Below are 18,645 nucleotides of genomic sequence, written 5' to 3' on the forward strand. Positions count from 1 at the left end.
GAAAACGTGGTGGTGAAAGGTCAGTTAAATGTAATGAATCGTTATTTGCTTATTTTTTTTTAATCAGAATCATCTTTATTGCCAAGTATGTAGAACATACAAGGAATTTGTTTCCGGTAGAACACGCTGCACTATAGTATCGTCATCAAAAAATTGAAAAGAGGCACTATACAGTGATGCTAATGGTGAAAACAAATAATATCGTCGTTGGAATGAGGTTTGGCGATCAGGTGGCCTACAGAAGGATAACAAATAAATGAACGAGCCCTGTTTGCATAGTAGAACAACTCAGTAATTATTTTTGGGAGATTTTGAATTTTTGCTCCTATCATTTTGAATGGAGGGGATAAATATACTGACGATAATTTACACAGCGAGTTTTTTTAAAATATCGAACGAAATTAACTACGTTTAAATATAAAATATATTTGAGAAATTGAACAAATATTTAGCTGAGAGATAATTTCCCCAAATATCTGATTTGTTTTGATGTTTATTTATGATGTACTATTACATGAAGAGCAACGGTTGAGTGAAATGAACACGATGACTTTCACAGTCCAAGCGAATTATCAAGACAAAGTGTTCCTTTGATGGGCGTGTTTCAATGGGGGACCGTGTCACTGGTGAATAACCTCATCTCGTCGAATCTGATCTAATTGATGTCGAGGAGTTGAGTTTGCCTACTGGATTTTCCTCGAAATGAAATAAAATAAAAGAAAGTGGTCTTGACGTCGAATAAAAAAACGCGACCGAGTACAGTATATTTAACTTCCTGAAGTTCATCTGCTGGAGAACCTTCGTTTGTGTACCTCTTTTCTTGCTTTTTTTTCATTTAAGAATTCAAAGAAAAAGAAAAAAAATACGAATCATGTCCTGAATTAGTTTGTTTTCCCTTCCCTCTAATGCAATGACGTCAGCCAACGGCGTCAAGCAGGCGGCAGTGTAGATTTCTCGGGCTGCACGCGCTCCCTCTTCAATTTTTGTCTGTCAATCACGCGCGGGGAGGGAGGACCAACACACGAACTCAAATACACGCACACACGCACACACACACGCGCACGCACGCACGCACACGCACACACACACACACACACACACACACACACACACACACACACACACACACACACGCACACGTAACACTGCGACGCCAGACAGACCGTGGCGATTCTTGAAGCATCTTAAAACGGATCTTGTTCCGATACGTGAAATATAAGAACTTCGCTGCACGTTTTTTGTGTTATTTTCAGAACTCGAATAGTAATAAATTGACCGCAACAATAACAATAACATGTTTTTGGGGCATAGGCTGTCTTTTTTTAATAAACAATAAAAAAACACGGAAATCACCGCCAAAAAAAAGCTTCCCCAAAACTATGCCCGCGAATAGTTTTAAATAAAACCAGAACTCTTAAAACCAAGCGTAGAATTTGAGATAATATAAAATACCTTGAATAGTGTTGAGTCCGGAAGCCCGCCTCCTTTCTTTTGTCCCGGCCTCTCATTGGCTAAGAAGAATGCTTCCTTGCTGACTCCGCCCACTGCTTGACAATGGTGGCTGCTGACTGTGAGGCAGGAGGACGCAGTTACGTGTTGCTTCAAGTCCCAGTGGACGAACGGAGTCTTGTCTTCACATACACTCGTACGCGAGCAGCATAACCGCACACGGACAGCACCTGAAGGACGCCGAGGATAAAAGTACAGTTCATTCACGTGAGTTCACTTACAAGTCAAATGCTGCTCGTGTAGTGTTTTTGAGTGTATTGAAAAATATTCACATTTGCATTTGCTTACTGCAGGTTTGCACTTCGTGTGCGAGAGAGGAGTTGAACAGAATTCGGATGACAGCAAACAAAATTCGTGCTTCACTGCAAATGGCCATTGTAAAGATATTTTGAAGGAGAACGGTGCCAAACGGCATTTCTTCCTCCACAATAGTGTATTTTCCCGCCCCATTGGATATATTTATCAATCCTATAAAATAATAATAATAACCAAACACCCGCGAAGCAAGTAGAAGATGGATGTGGCGGCTGATCAGCCCCGTTGGATGCACCCCCACGCCGTGCTGAACGGCCAGCACCCGGACACGCACCATCCCAGCCTGGGCCACAACTACATGGAGCCTTCGACCCAGCTACTGCCCCCGGACGAAGTGGACGTCTTCTTTAACCACCTGGACTCTCAAGGAAACCCGTACTACCACAACCCTGCCAGGGCCAGAGTGTACAGCCCGGCTCACGGTAGGTTGCACATGCAAAAAAAGAAACTGTGACGTTCGAGCCAGAAATGTGCTAAATTTACCGTTGCCACGAATCGCATATTAACGATTAATTTGGGGTGGGGGGATTTAAAGAGTGGCAAATTCACAGAGTGGTGGAAGTTTGGTTCGGCGTAACGTTTATCGCCATTCTCCCCAGTGGGCCCGTTGTCACCTTCACTTTCCCTCCCATGACAGCTCGCCTGACGGGGACACAGGTGTGCCGGCCTCACCTCATCCACAGCCCCGGAATCTCATGGCTGGACGGGAGCAAAGCGGCTCTGTCGGCCCACCACCACCACAATGCGTGGGCCGTGAGCCCCTTCAGCAAGCCGAGCCTTCACCACCCGGGCTCGGCGTCCCCCGGAGGCCTGTCGGCGGTCTACCCGTGCAGTAGCACGCAGACCGCGGCCTCCGCTAACTCGCTCACACCGCCGTCCCACTCCAGCCCGCACCTGTACACTTTCCCCCCGACGCCACCGAAGGACGTCTCGCCGGACCCGGGGACCGCCTCGCCGAGAATGGACGAGAAGGAATGTATTAAATACCACGTTTCGTTTTCGGAAGGGATGAAGATGGAGGGTTCGAGCCCGATGAGAAGCGGTTTGACCCCCATGGGTGCTCAGAGCGCCCCCACCCACCACCCCATAGCGACGTATCCCACCTATTCGTTGCCTTCGGCTCACGAGTACGGCGGCAGCCTGTTTCACCCGGGCAGCCTCCTCGGAGCCTCACCCGGCTTCAACTGCAAGAGCAAAGGCAAGACTCGGTCCTGCACCGGTGAGTTCCCTGGAAATATAGCGGGCGCTGGATTTTCATGAAATCATTATGAATATATAACACATTTAAAAGCCACATCTTGGTACATGCGTGAAAATGAACATTAAATCTCACGGAGATGACAAATGCGACGTTGTAGTAAACACAGTCTAGATTAATCGCTTTCAATTATCATCATTTGAAATTAGAAGAAACAAAAATATGTCAAAATAATCATTATTTGACGTTTTGTTTCATTTTCTATGAGTGTCTTGTAAATAATATAGTGTTAAACAGTAAAAAAACATTCAATTATATGCTTCAAAAATACAATGAATGACAAATAAATGACAAATTTGTTGATGAGCACAATTATTGCCAAAACCCAGACAAGATTGTTGTGTTATTTTAGCCCTATTATTTACCATTACAAACAATCCATTAAATGAATTTGCGAGCCTTATTTCTTAATTTTGGCGCCTCTTGATTTTAAATGCTGCCAGTCAAAGGCAGTAAAATTAATAAGAGCATTCTTAAATTAGAAAAAAACAATAATAACAGTCTTTCTTAAAAAAAGAAAAGAAACGGTTCTCAAGCTAGGCTCCACTCATAGCTGAACACAGTGACAATAATCCTCTTTTGTTAACCGTGACTCTGTAATTACTTCTGAGCTGGCTTCAGCTCAACCGCATCCAAGATCTGGTACACACAACGTTGCCAAAACCTAAAATATTTTGCTTTAAACAAGCCTGGATTCCATAATACCATGATATATTGTTCTGTGTTATTACTTGAGAGGGTTTAACAGTTACTTTAATGAAACTACAGTATAATATGTCACAAATGTGTTCTTTATGAGTGCTTAACTACAACATCACAATGGATTTATCATGTTATGACTTCAATCGTTTGTACTTACAATGTCATTAAAAAAACAAGATGGCAAAAAATAGAGACATCAGTCATTTATTTATTACTCAACCCTCATACCCATAATCAGCACAATTCATCTTTGATGTGTGCGTGAAGGTGCAGTTTGAGCTTTAGGGGGCGGGGGTGCACAAAAATCCCCTTTGTTGTATTTTGATCCTCATAATAAATGTGTGTGTGTGTGTGTTTCCTTCAGAGGGCCGAGAGTGTGTGAACTGCGGCGCCACATCCACGCCTTTGTGGAGACGCGACAGCACCGGACACTACCTGTGCAATGCTTGCGGGTTGTACCACAAGATGAACGGTCAGAACCGACCACTCATCAAGCCCAAACGCAGACTGGTAAGTCCTTGCCGTGTTTGCATTATGGGAGTAGTAAAGAGGAGCGTTAACTTGAGATGGGGGGGGAGGCTGAACACAATTCCAGGAAAGTTATATTTTCCCAAAGAGTTTCCAGGAATTGTGTCTGGAGTTCACCTTTTGCTCCTTTAGCTCAAGATGTCAGGCGAGCGGGACCTTGCTGCTTGTTTCTGCTCTCATTATTACTGCTACTTCTGATAGTGTGGCTGATAGCGCAGCTCAAAAATGGCCAAGCGGGAGCTCGCTTTTAATATGACATCAGGAGCTCATCTTGCTGTGGTTTTATGAGAAGGCTCACGTCACAGTCGGCGCAGCGTCGACCAAGGTCGCAGGCTTTGTTTGGAAAAGAAAGAAACATGTTAAGACCATGTAAAAAAAAACCAACAAGGCTTAGGTTAAGAATTCAAATAATACAGAAGACATTAACTGGTGAGATAGAACCGTAATTCCCAATGTTTGGTATGAAGATGGTATGTGGGGGGGGGGGGGGGGCTTAAGCAAAATGTTGATTTTGGTTCAGTGGTTTGACAATCAAATAGAATTCAGTTGTATTTAACTTCAAAACATAGAATGTGAATTGCATAATTTAGAATGCTTTTTTTGGCATGTATGCATTTTTTTTTTCATTTAACTTGCACAATATCTTTAGATTGAATCACTGTTTGTTTGTTTTTTACCAGCACCAAAAACAAAAGCTTTGAAATGTAGCGGTTCAAATCTGCCTTATTTTGATGAACACCGGGGCCTCCACGTACAGTATAATATGATGATCGTATTTTTTGACATGTTGCTTGATTTTGATAAACTATCACCTTCATGGAAAAAGCAACAACCCATTTCACCTAAATAATTAGAAAATCTACAGCATGGGGAAAAAAAGAGAATTACTGTATTCATTGATGGGAATTATATGTGACATCCATTTGTTTATCGCCTTGCATCGATCTACATTGTGTGGTATGTCGACCACATATCATAAAACATCTTTGGATGAAAACCATTTTTGTGATTGATGCAAAATAGATGACTTCAACATGTTTTATCAATAATAGCGTATAGGACCCATATATCAGGCTGGCTTTCCATATGGCTCAGCAGTGACTCTTGTGTTCGGTGGCAGCAACCTTTCAGTTTGTTTCCTATCCGGATATCTGACCGGTCCAGATAAAGCGGCAGGCTCAACGTCTGTTTCCTCCCTCGACCTCCTAAATAAAGTTGGACCTCTCTTTTTTTTTTTGGAGTGGTCAAGTGCTGTAGTATTTTCCGTAGTGCAAAATGTTTCAAACAAATGGGGAGAAAATGAGGAACATGGCAAAATACAATGCGTGATGTTGTGTCGTTTTTCAAAATATTAACTTCCTTTATACATGGCGGAGATTGTACTGAATGTAAATATGTATGTTGCGAAAATGAAAAAGAGGGGAGAAGTGTATTTTAAAGAGAAAATAATGGATCATATACTGTAAAAAAATATTTTTGGGGACAAAAACAACCATTTGAATTGGAACCGAGTTAACTGATTGAATTGATGGCAACGAATTAGCACAACAAACCAGTCAAAGTTTTTTTTTGCTTCAAAAATAATTAGCCGAAATGTTTGTAATTGTATATTTGATTAGGGGAACAATACAAAGGACACATTGTTCTGTATATTCTTATTTGTTGGTTAAAAGTACGGGTGTGCCAATTTTCACATGAGCAAAACTGAAAACATTTCTTTGAGACAAAATATGAAGTTTTTATCAAGCCACTAGTTGTTAAAAAATAAAAATAAGGGAAACTATAGGTCATCTATAATAATGTTACTTGACCCATAAATCATATCCTGCATCATTGACACCACAAAAAAATGTCCGGTTGCCGACTACATTGTATCCCACTGAACATCCCAAACAGTGAATTGTGAGTACCAAATCCCTTTGAATCAAATTATAAGGTCAGAAAAATCAACAATCACCTCAAACAAAAAGTCGTAACTTCAGAAAAACTGAATGAATATCAATTTTGGGCCAGAAATTATGTTACGAGCATACAATTTCAATTTGTATATTTAATTAGGGGAACAATACAAAGGACACATTGTTCTGTATATTCTTATTTGTTGGTTAAAAGTACGGGCGTGCCAATTTTCACATGAGCAAAACTGAAAACATTTCTTTGAGCTGCACCAACTTAAAATCTGATCCATGTTTGTTGACTTGAAATATTAGTTTCACCCAATATTAACAATAAAGAATGGCATCAATGGTATAAAATAATGATTTGACCATTTTGGTTTCAGCGTCCGTGTTTGTCAAAATGTCTGCGTGAATGTCACCACAGACAAAGCAACTGGCATGTGAATGTATACATTTTGAATCAAGTCATTAAGATTCAGTATGATCCCCTGCAAAAGTACAAAGCTTTGAATCAATACCATTATCTCAATCCGTACGTACCAAAATGCAACGGGAAGCTATTGCTTGTCTCATGGCTCACTTTCACAAGTTTCATGCCTGCAATAAAACACAAACCATGGATGAATCAGTAACAGGTAAAAATTACATTTACATCCCCACAAAAAAAAAGTTTGAATATGACAAGATGCTTCTTTACACGTATGAGCATTTAATAACTCGTGTCTCATTGCAGTCGGCAGCCAGACGGGCAGGCACCTGTTGCGCTAACTGCCAGACGACCACCACCACGCTCTGGCGGCGCAACGCTAATGGAGATCCAGTATGCAACGCCTGCGGCCTCTATTACAAGCTGCATAATGTAAGTCTAAGAGTGCCCATCGCCAGGTTGGGCCCCGCGCAAACCTGACAGGGTCTAGTGAGCCGAGCTGGTTTCACTGATTGTTGAAGCGAAAGAAGGCAGCAAACGGAGACTGAGAGTCGTTTGACCCTCACACACATTGCATGGATTTGGGGCTGCTCCGTCCCTTTTGTGCTTGATTGTTTCCATGGTTATTCCCCAGAGAGTCACAATGGCGCGACCGCTATTGAGTGAAACCACAAGGCCGAGATCTATATGAATAGCGTTAAGACGGGCGACGTCTAAATTCAGCGCAGCGACTCTGGGCTGCATATTATCAAGGGATGCGCAAAGGGTTGTTTGTTTAATATGTAACACTTGGGACCCCCCTTTGTACAGTGATGCAGCCAAACATGACCGCTCATTGGGGATGAGGAGGGTGGGGGATTAGTGTGCAACACACACACCCACACACCAGTTGATCGGTCGCCACAAATTAACAAACTTTGATTTTGAAGCCCTACACGTAAAATAATATATTTTATATTGTTCTGAATTGGATTTCCCTGGACGCAGTTGCTATACATCTATCATACAGAGTTGAGGAAATACATCTGTTTGTCAGCGAGGTCATTAAATCATTCAAAAACAACACATAAATCAGGGATGGAATTAGGGCTGCAAGTAATGAAAAATGTAAAAATCGATCAATCCTGTTGATTATTTGTTTGATTAAATGATTAATCAGATTTTTTTTAAAGTAAAATTTCATTAGTTTGGGGGAAAAAACGGGACATTGATTCATTACTTTTATTCAGTTCAGTCACCGATTTGATTCGTAACATTGGCTAAAAACTGCTGAATGCTCTTTCCCATAGCAACAGCAAATGTTCATTTTGATTCAACACATTGATAATTATGATACTTTCATGAGATAGTTTACTCCCGAGAGGTTGAAATTCCAAAGATTAAAAAAAATGATACAAAATCGATTAATTTGATAATCAATTGGTTGCAACTATACTTAGAATAATCAGGACAGGAACTATCTCCATGATTTGTTTGAAAACGCTATTGCGGATTTTGATGACAGAGACTCCCTGCGCTTCGCTTTCTCGTCAAATGAAATTTGAAATATGGTTAGGTATGACTGTAAAGTACATTATACATTTACTCTGTATTGGTAGGGTTTGTTGTCGGAGCGCTGAATACAGTAAAGTCTCGTTATATCGATATTCAAGGGAGTCCGAAAAAATATCGATATAACCGGGACTATCGATATATCCGACCCTGTTTGCATGTAATTTTCTCCGTGCGTGCATAGAAATAGTATCGATATAACCGGGTCTATCGATATATCCGATATCGATATAACGAGACTTTACTGTACTAATTGCTTTGGGACTGCTGTTTTGGTTAGCAACAGGGTATAAATGGGCCCTGCTGTTCACGACTTAATATTGGTATGTGAGGAATATTTCCGAAAAACTAGACTTTTTATTTGATTGGAAAAGAGGGGTATTTCATTGTATTGATTTTGAAGAGATTATTGTTAGGGTGGATAATTTATTTATTATTTTTTTTTCAACCTCCGAACACTAACAGAACCTCCCTTGAACCCTCACAGGTGAACCGACCCCTAACCATGAAAAAAGAAGGGATACAGACGCGAAACAGGAAAATGTCCAGCAAGTCCAAAAAGATCAAGCGGGGCAACGACAGTTATGAGGAGTTTACCAAGAGTCTTCATGACAAGAACTCGACCTTCAGCACCTTGGCAGGACACATGTCCATGGGCCACTTGCCACCTTTCAGTCACACCGGACATATGTTGCCCACTCCCACCCCGATACACCCGTCTTTTGGCCACCCGCACCACTCCAACATGGTGACGGCCATGGGCTGAGGCGGGGCAAGATGGACGACACAATGTCAAGACATTGGAGGGTCTTTTGATTGTTTATGCAAACGGTATGTTGGACAAAATGAGGCCCACCGCTAGGTACCTAACGCTTCATAGAAGCAGACAGACACACATACTTCCTGTTAAACTAAAACACCTAACACATACACACACACATACAATAATACAGCTTTGTCTTTGCTCCTAACTTCCGACGGATTGACAGGATTGCATTGTGGTTCAGTTTGTGCGGGTATGTTTATAGGAACTGTGAATATTGTACAGAAGAGGGCGGTGATCCTAATCTCCTCCAATACATAAAATTAAAAAAAAATGCTGGATGAAATGCTTTTTTTTTCCACATCACAGAAAATGACACGCAAAAAAAGGCAGTAAATGAAAAAAAAAAAAAAAGCTTTTTTGATTTATAATTTGACACTGTTAATTGTAATTATTGTTATTATAATTATTGCTATGCAGATAATTTATTTTCACTGCTTTGTTCCTTGATGATACTGTCTTCTGAACACTGTTGTCCCAGTTATGACAATATTATTAGCTAAAGCGCTTTCTTCTGACTTGGTCATCATTTATACGCATACGAAATAAAGTTATCAACTTGGAATCTATTGTCTCCCTCCTATCTGCCATTTCAGACTTCATAGTTACCGGTACATCCATGTTCTTCAAATGTAAATATGTTATCCTCCGGGAAAAACATTTGATTAAGATATGACGTTTTTATCAAGCCAAGCTGTGCCACTCGTTGTAAAAAAATAAAAATAAGGGAAACTATAGGTCATCTATAATAATGTTACTTGATCCATAAATCATACTCTGCATCATTGACACCACAAAAAAATGTCCGGTTGACGACTACATTGTATCCCACTGACCATCCCGAACAGTGAATTCTTGACTAGTGAGTACCAAATCCCTTCGAATCAAATTATAAGGTCAGAAAAATCAACTATCACCTCAAATAAAAAGTCGTAACTTCAGAAAAACTGAATGAATATCAATTTTGGGCCAGAAATTATGTTACAAGCATACAATTTCAACATGATACAAAAAAGCATGAACTCATTCACTGCCAGACATGAAAAAATGTGTCCACTCCAGTGCCAGGGTTTTTGTCATTGTCACTTGAATTCCAGGACACACATAATATTGAGTTTTAGGACTACAGTACGTAAACATTCCTTCATAAACATGCAGTGTCACAAACCTTAGATTGTCTTTGTTTATCAGAAAAAAAAGTTAATTCATAAATTACATGGGTTATATGAGCTTGAAATGAGGGCGGCTGTCCAAATACAATGCAATACATACGTATTGGTTTATATAGCGCTTTAACAGCAGCTGAAGCTGGAATAAAGTGCTAATATAGGAAAAAAAGGGAAATTCTGGGGAAAAAAAAAAAAAAAAACATTGTCAGAGGTCTGGCCAGTGCTTTATCGGCACCCAAACATGAAAACACAAAAATCAAACTAATTCGGGAATGGCGCTCTACGTCATATTTTCAATTCCCTAATAAATTTATGAATGGCAGTGTATGAGTTAAATAATGCAACAAACAAACAAAAAATGGATTTGCGACTTGCTGAGATGCAATAAATAGATGAACATTCATAATTATGTGAAATATGTATTCCTCTGGATCTTGAATTCTGTTTGGGTTTAAACATAGCTAATGTTGCTTTGTGTGCGGGTGTGTTTTAACCCTTTCAAGGACTGTTTATCATGCTATCAGGTTACAGTTGAGCATTCATGGTGCATGAAAGGGTTAATACTTACATTTAATTCTGGCAATAGTAATCATCTCACAATTAAATAAAAAGCAAAATCAAGCCCAAAGGGGCAAAGCACAAACAAAGTCGACCAATGTACCAAACATGCACGTCCTGTTGGGATGCCTTTATGATGACACGGGTCAACCCAAGTGCAGCGCACGGCCGCCCTTCGTGATTTCCCCGACCCCTGACCCTGGAAGCACTTATTCCGTCTTTCTTCTGGACCCTCCCACAAGGCTCTTGGAATTATTCAGAGACAATTTTAAAATGTCACGTCCTCCCTGAAAACACGACAAAGCAAAACAAGGAGGCACTTCTCATAAAGATCGAGAAAGAACGGAAAGAGTAACTTTGGGACTGGGTGGCCATTGTAAATCAGCTCATAAGCAAAGCGCGTTCTTCCAACTTCCAACTTTGTACACACATCCTCCCTGTTCCGTTTGCTTTTTTAGCTAACTTAATTACTGAACTCCAAGACAAAGCCAGAGGTGAGTTTAGAAGAGTGAACTAGTAGAAGAAAAGTGATGAAATGATAACAGATGAAAGAAGGACAGGGGGGGGGGTTGTATTTTCTTAGTCTGCAGTGTCAGGAATGTGTATTACAATTGTGTTTTGTCCACCCTCCCACCCCCACCAGTTTTTTTTTTTTTTTTTTTTTTTTTTTTTTTTTTTTAAAGACGCTAAGGGTAGAGCAAGTCAGATTGAGGGGAGCGGTCAAGAGTAGTAACAAACTGGCCTAGCAGTTGTGTGAGTTTAAAATGAAGATTTGCTGGCTGATCAATTTATTCATCCAAATGACTGTAGTTCACATTCAATTTGATCATGAGGTTAGTACCAAAATACAATAGTTTATATTTATATATATATATATATATATGGGTGGAAGGCTAGATAGTTTGATAGCTATCTCAATAGCTCAATAGCTCGCTAGATAGCTAGGTAGGTAGATACAGTAGCTAGCTAGCTAGATAGGTAGATACAGTAGCTAGCTAGATGGCTAGATAAACAGACAGACAGACAGACAGCGAGGGGTAGATAAATAGATAGATAGATAGATAGATAGATAGATAGATAGATAGATAGATAGATAGATAGATAGATAGATAGATAGATAGATAGATAGATAGATAGATAGATAGATAGATAGATAGATAGATAGATAGATAGATAGATAGATAGATAGATAGATGGGTAAGTGGGTAGGTGGGTGGATAGATAGATAGATAGATAGATAGATAGATAGATAGATAGATAGATAGATAGATAGATAGATAGATAGATAGATAGATAGATAGATAGATAGATAAATCGATGGATAGATAGATAGATAGATAGATAGATAGATAGATAGATAGATAGATAGATAGATAGATAGATAGATAGATAGATAGATAGATAGATAGATAGATAGATAGATAGATAGATAGATAGATAGATAAATCGATAGATAGATAGATAGATAGATAGATAGATAGATAGATAGATAGATAGATAGATAGATAGATAGATAGATAGATAGATAGATAGATAGATAGATAGATAGATAGATAGATAGATAGATAGATAGATAGATAGATAGATAGATAGAAAGATTCTATTTAAATCCTAAAGTGTGCTTATCCTTTTTGAATCAAGTTGACGTGAGGTGAACAGACATGAAGCTAAGGAGAAAAAAGTGACTCTTGTTAGAAAACTGGTTTTCAAGTCACGCGTCTCCAGCATCACAGCCAATGTGTTTTCTTGCTACAGTAGGTCTCTCTTTCTTTGAATCACTATTGTTGAATCACTCCGTTGTGAGACTTGGGCTGAAAGGGTTTTTTTTCTCTCTTTTTTTTATCACGCTATTTATCACGGTTGTTTAACAGAAAGCAATTTTTGTCTGGGAAAACTTTTATAACTGCTCAGAAATAATAAAATAGTATTATTCAAACACAGCAGCTTGTTATCATGGTGAATTAGATGTGAGAATGTACTCCGGAAGAGGAAAAGGGAGTGGTCAGAAACAATTACTACACCAAGATGACCAAATGACCCTTGATTTCTTGAATATCCGTATCGCTTCCCCTGGGTAATTATGGTCCAAGCCCAACCATCAAGTAACCGTTTCATGTCCGACGGCAAACTCGAAAAATGTCGGGGAACGTAACCGCACAAACCGGGCCGAGTTTCCGTGACATTTGGGTGCCGTACACAAAGTTTAATGTCTTTGCTGGGATCTAAATGCGGTAATACCTAAACCACAGAAGAAGAAGAAGAATGGGCAACCAAAAGAGAGCTTTATGAAGACTCCCACAAGAAGGATGAGACGCAGTGACATACTCAATTCTCTTCGGTGGCACACCCGAGAGTGAATTAAGAAAGATGACAGTCTTCATAACAAACTGGAAGCGTCAGAAGTTGACATTGAGGCATTCCTACTAGAAAGTGGGACGCTCTCCTACCACCTGAGCCACAACCACTGACAAGTCCCTTTCAGACTGCTTTTCTTCACGTGTCTGGGGCAGACAAATTCATCCCTCTTGTCTCGGAACAATCACCTCTTTTCTCCTGCTGCTTGCACCGCTGACAGGAGGAGGAGGGAGGGTCGTTCACAGAGGGAGTCGGTGCACAGGGTTGCGCTAGGCCAAAGTCCTCGTGAGTGAGTGTGTGTGTGTGTGTGTGTGTGTGTGCCCCTGGGATTGGGCGTCTTGGCCCACTATCTTATAACACAGTTGACAAAAAGCCCAAGGCTCAGCCCTCAGGAAATCTGAGCAGGAGGATCTCTAGGCCGCTAAAGAAATGTTCCTTCACCGATCTTGGATTCACGTCGTTCCAAAGTTACATATGGTTCTAAAACACAGAACAATAATAGCTTTTAGTTGAAAGTTAAATGACCTAATATTAACCCTTTAACGTAAGGCGTTTACTATAGTGGACAGCTAATTATGTTATCGGGTTACAGGGTGCATGAAAGGGTTAAATCACTTTTCTCCAAAAGTAATTAGCTGAAAAAACATGAATCCATTTTAGCTCCCCCCCACCCAAAAAAAAACCCACATTTGTTTTTGCTAATTCGAATTAGCAGCTGTGAAAACAAATTAAAATGAAGTGAAGCCAGAGAAACGACTCAATAGAAAAATCAACCGATCAATTATTTTGTATGTTGTGATCCAAATGGCCCAACTGTTGTTCACCTTTGAACTCAGCTGGTACAAAACTCTAAAACACTCTCCAATGCCGTGATGCTAAATAGCAAGGTAAAGGATGATTTTGAATATTTTAATGACAAAAGAATAGCTTTTTTTCTGATTGTATGGTATTTAATTGAAGTATTGTATTTGGTGTTAGATGTACAGCCCTCTGCCATGACTGCGTTTTTGGTTCAAGTGCAGTAGAAATAAAGTTGAGTCATAAAAACAGAATAAAATAGAAAAAAAATGCTAAACAAAATAAATAATAAACAAAAACAATCAACGTGTTTCTTACAGTGTAATCGAATTAGCCTTTATTCGTCTGGCAGTGGAGAAATGTACATTTCACAACAGCAAAGTGATGAAAGGAAGAGGAAAGGAAAGGAAGAAGTAGAAAAACAAAATATAGGAGCTGCTGTAAAGGCAAATTCGTGAATGGCAGTGAATAAGTTCATAAGTTAAGCTGTTGTTCAAGCGCTATATAAATCAATATGTAAGTATATGTGAATGTAGTGTATATGTAAGTGTACAGTTCATCATGCTAAATATGTATTGCTACATTGAACTGGTAAGCGCATCGTCGCGGGTGTTAAAAGCGAATGTTGGAACGCACGCACATTTGCATAGAAATCCATGACTTGCGATGGCAAGTATGGATCTGCGACGTACGTCCTCCTTTTTCACTTTGAGCCGACTGCCTTGGTGACAGCTGCATGACTTATCATCTTCCACCATCAATCTGCTTTTCATTTCCTCTCCCTTTTTATTGCTTATTTTTTTTTATTTATTTTATACACTGTATATAATTTGCAAACCGCATGTCACCGTAACCTCTCCATATCTCTGGCATAACTCAATATATTTTAGACATCAGGCATTGTGAACTCCTAATCATCGTTTTTATGACATTTGAACATCAAGGGAACGCAATGCCATCTCGGCTTGCTACACGCGTGAAACGGTGCTGTGTGAAGATGAGACAACAACTTTCACACACACGCAAGGCGGGGCGAGGCGACCAATGGTGAAAATGGGGCCAAAAGGAAACTGGAGACGTGGACGTGAGCGCAAAGAGGAGAAAGACTGGCGATAAAAGGAAAAAAAAAGACAGACGTGGAGTCTTCTCACCTGTAGCCTCTCCCGTTGCTGTAAATAAGCCACTGGAAGCTCCTCCTCCCCCACGCCGCTTTTAGGTGTCCACACCGGATTGGTCACATCTTTCATTGTCGCGCTGACCAACAACACCCTTGTTGTATTGTGCTCTTTACAGCGGGGATATAGGGAAAGATGTTTTGTCACCTGCAATACAGAGCCGTGTTTCAGTTGCGAATCACTGCAGCACTTCACCTGCTATCTTATTCGGACGCAGGAAATACGAACAAAACAAAAAATGTAAGAACCCATTGATGTCACGTTTTGGTTTGCGACCATCGGGTGGCATTGATTGGGCCCCACCTGCAGCTGCAGAGGTGATGGTCATTTTAATCAGTGGCCGTTAAAAGGACGACCGGAATGACCATTCAGTGTCGGGTCATTGTTTGTTTCACCCTGTCAGGTTTGTTTAATCCTGTCATGTTTTCATTTGTGGTTTTGTTTGCTACTTTGGACCTTTTTGTTCCGATGATAACAATAACATTCACAATAACAATAATACAAATAATATAAAATAATAATACATTTCATTTATAAGCGCCTTTCAAATTCTCAAAGTCACATGCGCCAGCGTTCACATTCACTCAAGACGTAAGTAACTCAAATACATGTAGATAGAAAACCAGCTATCTAGTAGATAGCGAGCTAGCCCGCGAGATAACTAATAACTAGCTTGCTAGATGGCTAGCCAGCCAGATAGACAGCTAATAGATGGTTAATAGATAGCAAATAGATAGCTAGGTAGCTAGCTAGAATGTCATAATTTATGATGTAACAGGGACCCTAAGCATGAATTGAGATCAGTACTTTTTTTGGGGGCACATTGTGGGAAAACACATTCTGAAAACATGCCAGGAGTGCCCGTATGATGAAGGTCAAGGCGTTGAAATCATAAGGTTTTGCTGTATGTCATGTTTATATCATGATTGTTAAAGACTGACTGTTGAAGTATGACTTTGTTGTTTGAGATTTTGTTCCTACCTGCTTTTTTGGGGTCCACCACCACCACCTTTGTAAATTGTGACAATCTCTGCCTATTCATTGTTGTTTTCAACTACCTTTATATGACACATTTCACACAATTACTCAGCTTGTCATCAAGAGTGAAAGGACAGTCACCGAGCTTGTCTAAACATGCTCCTTTATTAATATGTCAGAGAATACTTCCTTCCATGAACCGTCGGCCACATCGCCAATTATTGAGGATCGAGAGACACCATTTGTGGTCCTGAAACTTTGTCCTCATTTTTTATTCACTATTGACTACTGCATTCTTATCAACTTTTCCATCCATCCATCCATCCATCCATCCATCCATCCATCCATCCATCCATCCATCCATCCATCCATCCATCCATCCAACCATTTTCCAAGTGTGCTAGAGCTTATCCCAGCTGTCTTTGGGCAGTAAGCAGAGCACACCCTGAACTGGATGCCAGCCAATCGCAGAGCAAATAGCGTTAAACAAACCATCTGCGCTCACACTCACACCCAGGGACAAATTTGAGTGTTCAATCACACCGCCATGCATGTTTTTGGAATGTGGGAGGAAACTAGAGTACCGGGAGAAAACCCACACAGGCACGAAAAGGACATGCGGACTCCACACAGGGAGGCCGCGCCGCCTCATTAGATTTTGTCCTGTTTCAACCCTTTCATGCACCTTGCAACCTGATAACATGGTAAGCTGTCCACTGCAGTCACCCTTGTCCCTTAAAGTGTTAAATTCCTCTTGGCTTTTTTGAATGAAATCATATACCACATTCCCTTAAACGGTGGCTTATGGTAGTATGATGCATTTTCTTTCATGTGGGGATTTTATTGAAGAAGGGGTTTTATTTGTAAAAATGCTTGGTGTATGTCATCAACATTAGGTACAGTATTTTTCGGTCTAAAAGGCACACCCAAAAGCCTTAATTTTCTTCAAAAGATGACCCAGCGCCTTATACGCAGGTGCGCCTTATATATATGTGGAGTAATATTCAGCCACAACAGCGCACGCAACTACTATCAGCAGCCACGACTTCATTTCTCCCTGTAGAAGAAGTTGTGCGTAACACCAGTCCCTACTGTAGCACCTTATAATGTAGTGTGCATTATATTTGTAAAAAAAATAATAATCATATACAGTGAGACCTCAACATACGAACTTAATTGGTTAAAAGACAGAGTGTGTAAGGCGAAAAAAAAAAAAATTCCCATAGGAAACCATTAAAATGGGAATAATCCGTTCCCGGGTTTCCATAAAATATACTTTTCAACTAAATAAGCCTAAAAAATTACACACAACATACCTTATTCTATGTATAATAAATGTGCTATTGTATTGTAATGAAAGAAATACACTGCATTGTATCATAAAGTCATTTTATTTACATTTGTGATGGTCATTTATGGCTTGATGGAATGGCGTTGGAGGTCAAAGGTCAAAAGGAATTGCTGTTTGGAAAGAGAGGCGCATTACTAGAGGACTGTAATTAAAGAAATAAACTGCTGTAAAATAAAGTTATATTTACCTTTTTGATGGTCGTTGATGGCTTATGGAAGGAGAGTCACCTTCCTGTTGGTAACTTAACCTCTGGTGCTGTTCGGTCGTGTGCTTCCGCCGAACTCCGCCACCCGTGGTGGGTGTGTATTATGAAAATAGTGCTTATTATAAAGTTTTAATTTTCAGAAATTTGACGTTTGTAAGACGAAAAGTTTGTAAGATAAGGTGTTTGTAAGTTGAGGTCTCACTGTATTTATATATTATATTTGAAAAACGTTTTCATTCATTTAAGGTGTGCCTTATAGTCCGATGGGCCTTATATATTGAAAAGGTTTGAAAATTCACCATTCATTGGGGGTGCACCTTATACTGTGGTTCGCCTTACACACCGGAAAATACGGTACATGCAAATGTCCCCAGATGAGGAGACAGTACATAGAAATTATTGAAATTTTGCCCTTGGGAATAAATACTCAATAAATATAATATTTACCCTGTGGATGAATGCAGTCTTTCTTTTTTCCGCTTAGGTATATCTGCACCATCTGAAAAGGAAAACCATATCGTCGCATCTGTAGTAATGCCGATCTGATCCGACGCCGTGAGCAAGAACTCGCTCGCGCCGCATCGTTGATTATATCAGAGACAAAAGTCACCCTTACCTCGTCGCTAAGGCACGCCGCAAGTAAGAGTGGACGGCGATCCGTAAAATTATGGTTCCGGGAATTTAGGGTGGAGATGCGCACACCTTCCAAGGATTCAGCCATGCCAGCGGCCTTGCTTGTGGGAGAGAGGAAAAGATAAGAGGATGTCCACTATTTAATTGAAGATTCTCAACTAATATGGCAATATCAGAACGATATCCAAATGGTCAGTAACCAAAATGTCACTAGTTTAGTTTAGCTTTGTCTTTTTCTTCTTTTCCTTTCGGCTTTTCCCTTCGAGGGGTCGCCACAGCAAATCAGTGTCCTCCATCTTTAGAGGTTTGATCCGCATGTTTATTTTGGCCAAGCTTTTACATCGGATGCTTGGGACCGGCACAAGAGGACATATGTCCTTTGGTGGCTACAGAACAAGCAACTCTCTCAGTA

The 18,645-nt window shown here is 40.2% G+C and overlaps 1 protein-coding gene and 1 long non-coding RNA gene across 7 annotated transcripts in view; one reads left to right on the plus strand and one right to left on the minus strand.

The window, feature by feature from the left end:
• Nucleotides 1-1,567: 1,567 nt before the first annotated feature.
• On the plus strand, nt 1,568-9,580 carry gata2b (GATA binding protein 2b). Its single transcript, XM_089010942.1, has 6 exons — nt 1,568-1,716; nt 1,803-2,246; nt 2,462-3,043; nt 4,149-4,294; nt 6,944-7,069; nt 8,676-9,580. The coding sequence occupies exons 2-6, from the start codon at nt 2,024-2,026 to the stop codon at nt 8,952-8,954; spliced, it is 1,356 nt and encodes a 451-aa protein (XP_088867068.1). The 5' UTR covers nt 1,568-1,716; nt 1,803-2,023; the 3' UTR covers nt 8,955-9,580.
• The window catches only part of LOC148890209 (uncharacterized), a 36,082-nt gene continuing 21,737 nt past the window's right edge, over nt 4,301-18,645 (minus strand). For 4 of the 6 annotated variants that reach the window (XR_016116702.1, XR_016116701.1, XR_016116699.1 and 1 more), the window contains 5 exons: nt 18,217-18,330; nt 18,048-18,099; nt 15,043-15,213; nt 6,751-6,807; nt 4,301-4,645 (listed from right to left, as the gene is read on the minus strand). This is a non-coding gene — a long non-coding RNA (uncharacterized LOC148890209). Of the gene's footprint in view, nt 4,646-6,750; nt 6,808-15,042; nt 15,214-18,047; nt 18,100-18,216; nt 18,335-18,645 lie in introns of all 6 variants that reach the window. The other 2 variants (XR_016116698.1, XR_016116697.1) reach the window with 1 other exon arrangement.

Source organism: Hippocampus bargibanti, linkage group LG12 (assembly GCF_051943395.1).
Source record: "Hippocampus bargibanti isolate YZ-2025 linkage group LG12, ASM5194339v1, whole genome shotgun sequence".
Taxonomy (NCBI): Eukaryota; Metazoa; Chordata; class Actinopteri; order Syngnathiformes; family Syngnathidae; genus Hippocampus; species Hippocampus bargibanti.

What these genes read in the sequence shown, in the direction of transcription:
- gata2b (XM_089010942.1), top strand. Translation starts at nt 2,024, where the DNA reads ATGGATGTGGCGGCTGATCAGCCCCGTTGGATGCACCCCCACGCCGTG. An exon ending in AGTGTACAGCCCGGCTCACG is followed by an intron (nt 2,247 to 2,461) that starts GTAGGTTGCACA and finishes CTCCCATGACAG; the next exon opens with CTCGCCTGACGGGGACACAG. An exon ending in TCAAGCCCAAACGCAGACTG is followed by an intron (nt 4,295 to 6,943) that starts GTAAGTCCTTGC and finishes GTCTCATTGCAG; the next exon opens with TCGGCAGCCAGACGGGCAGG.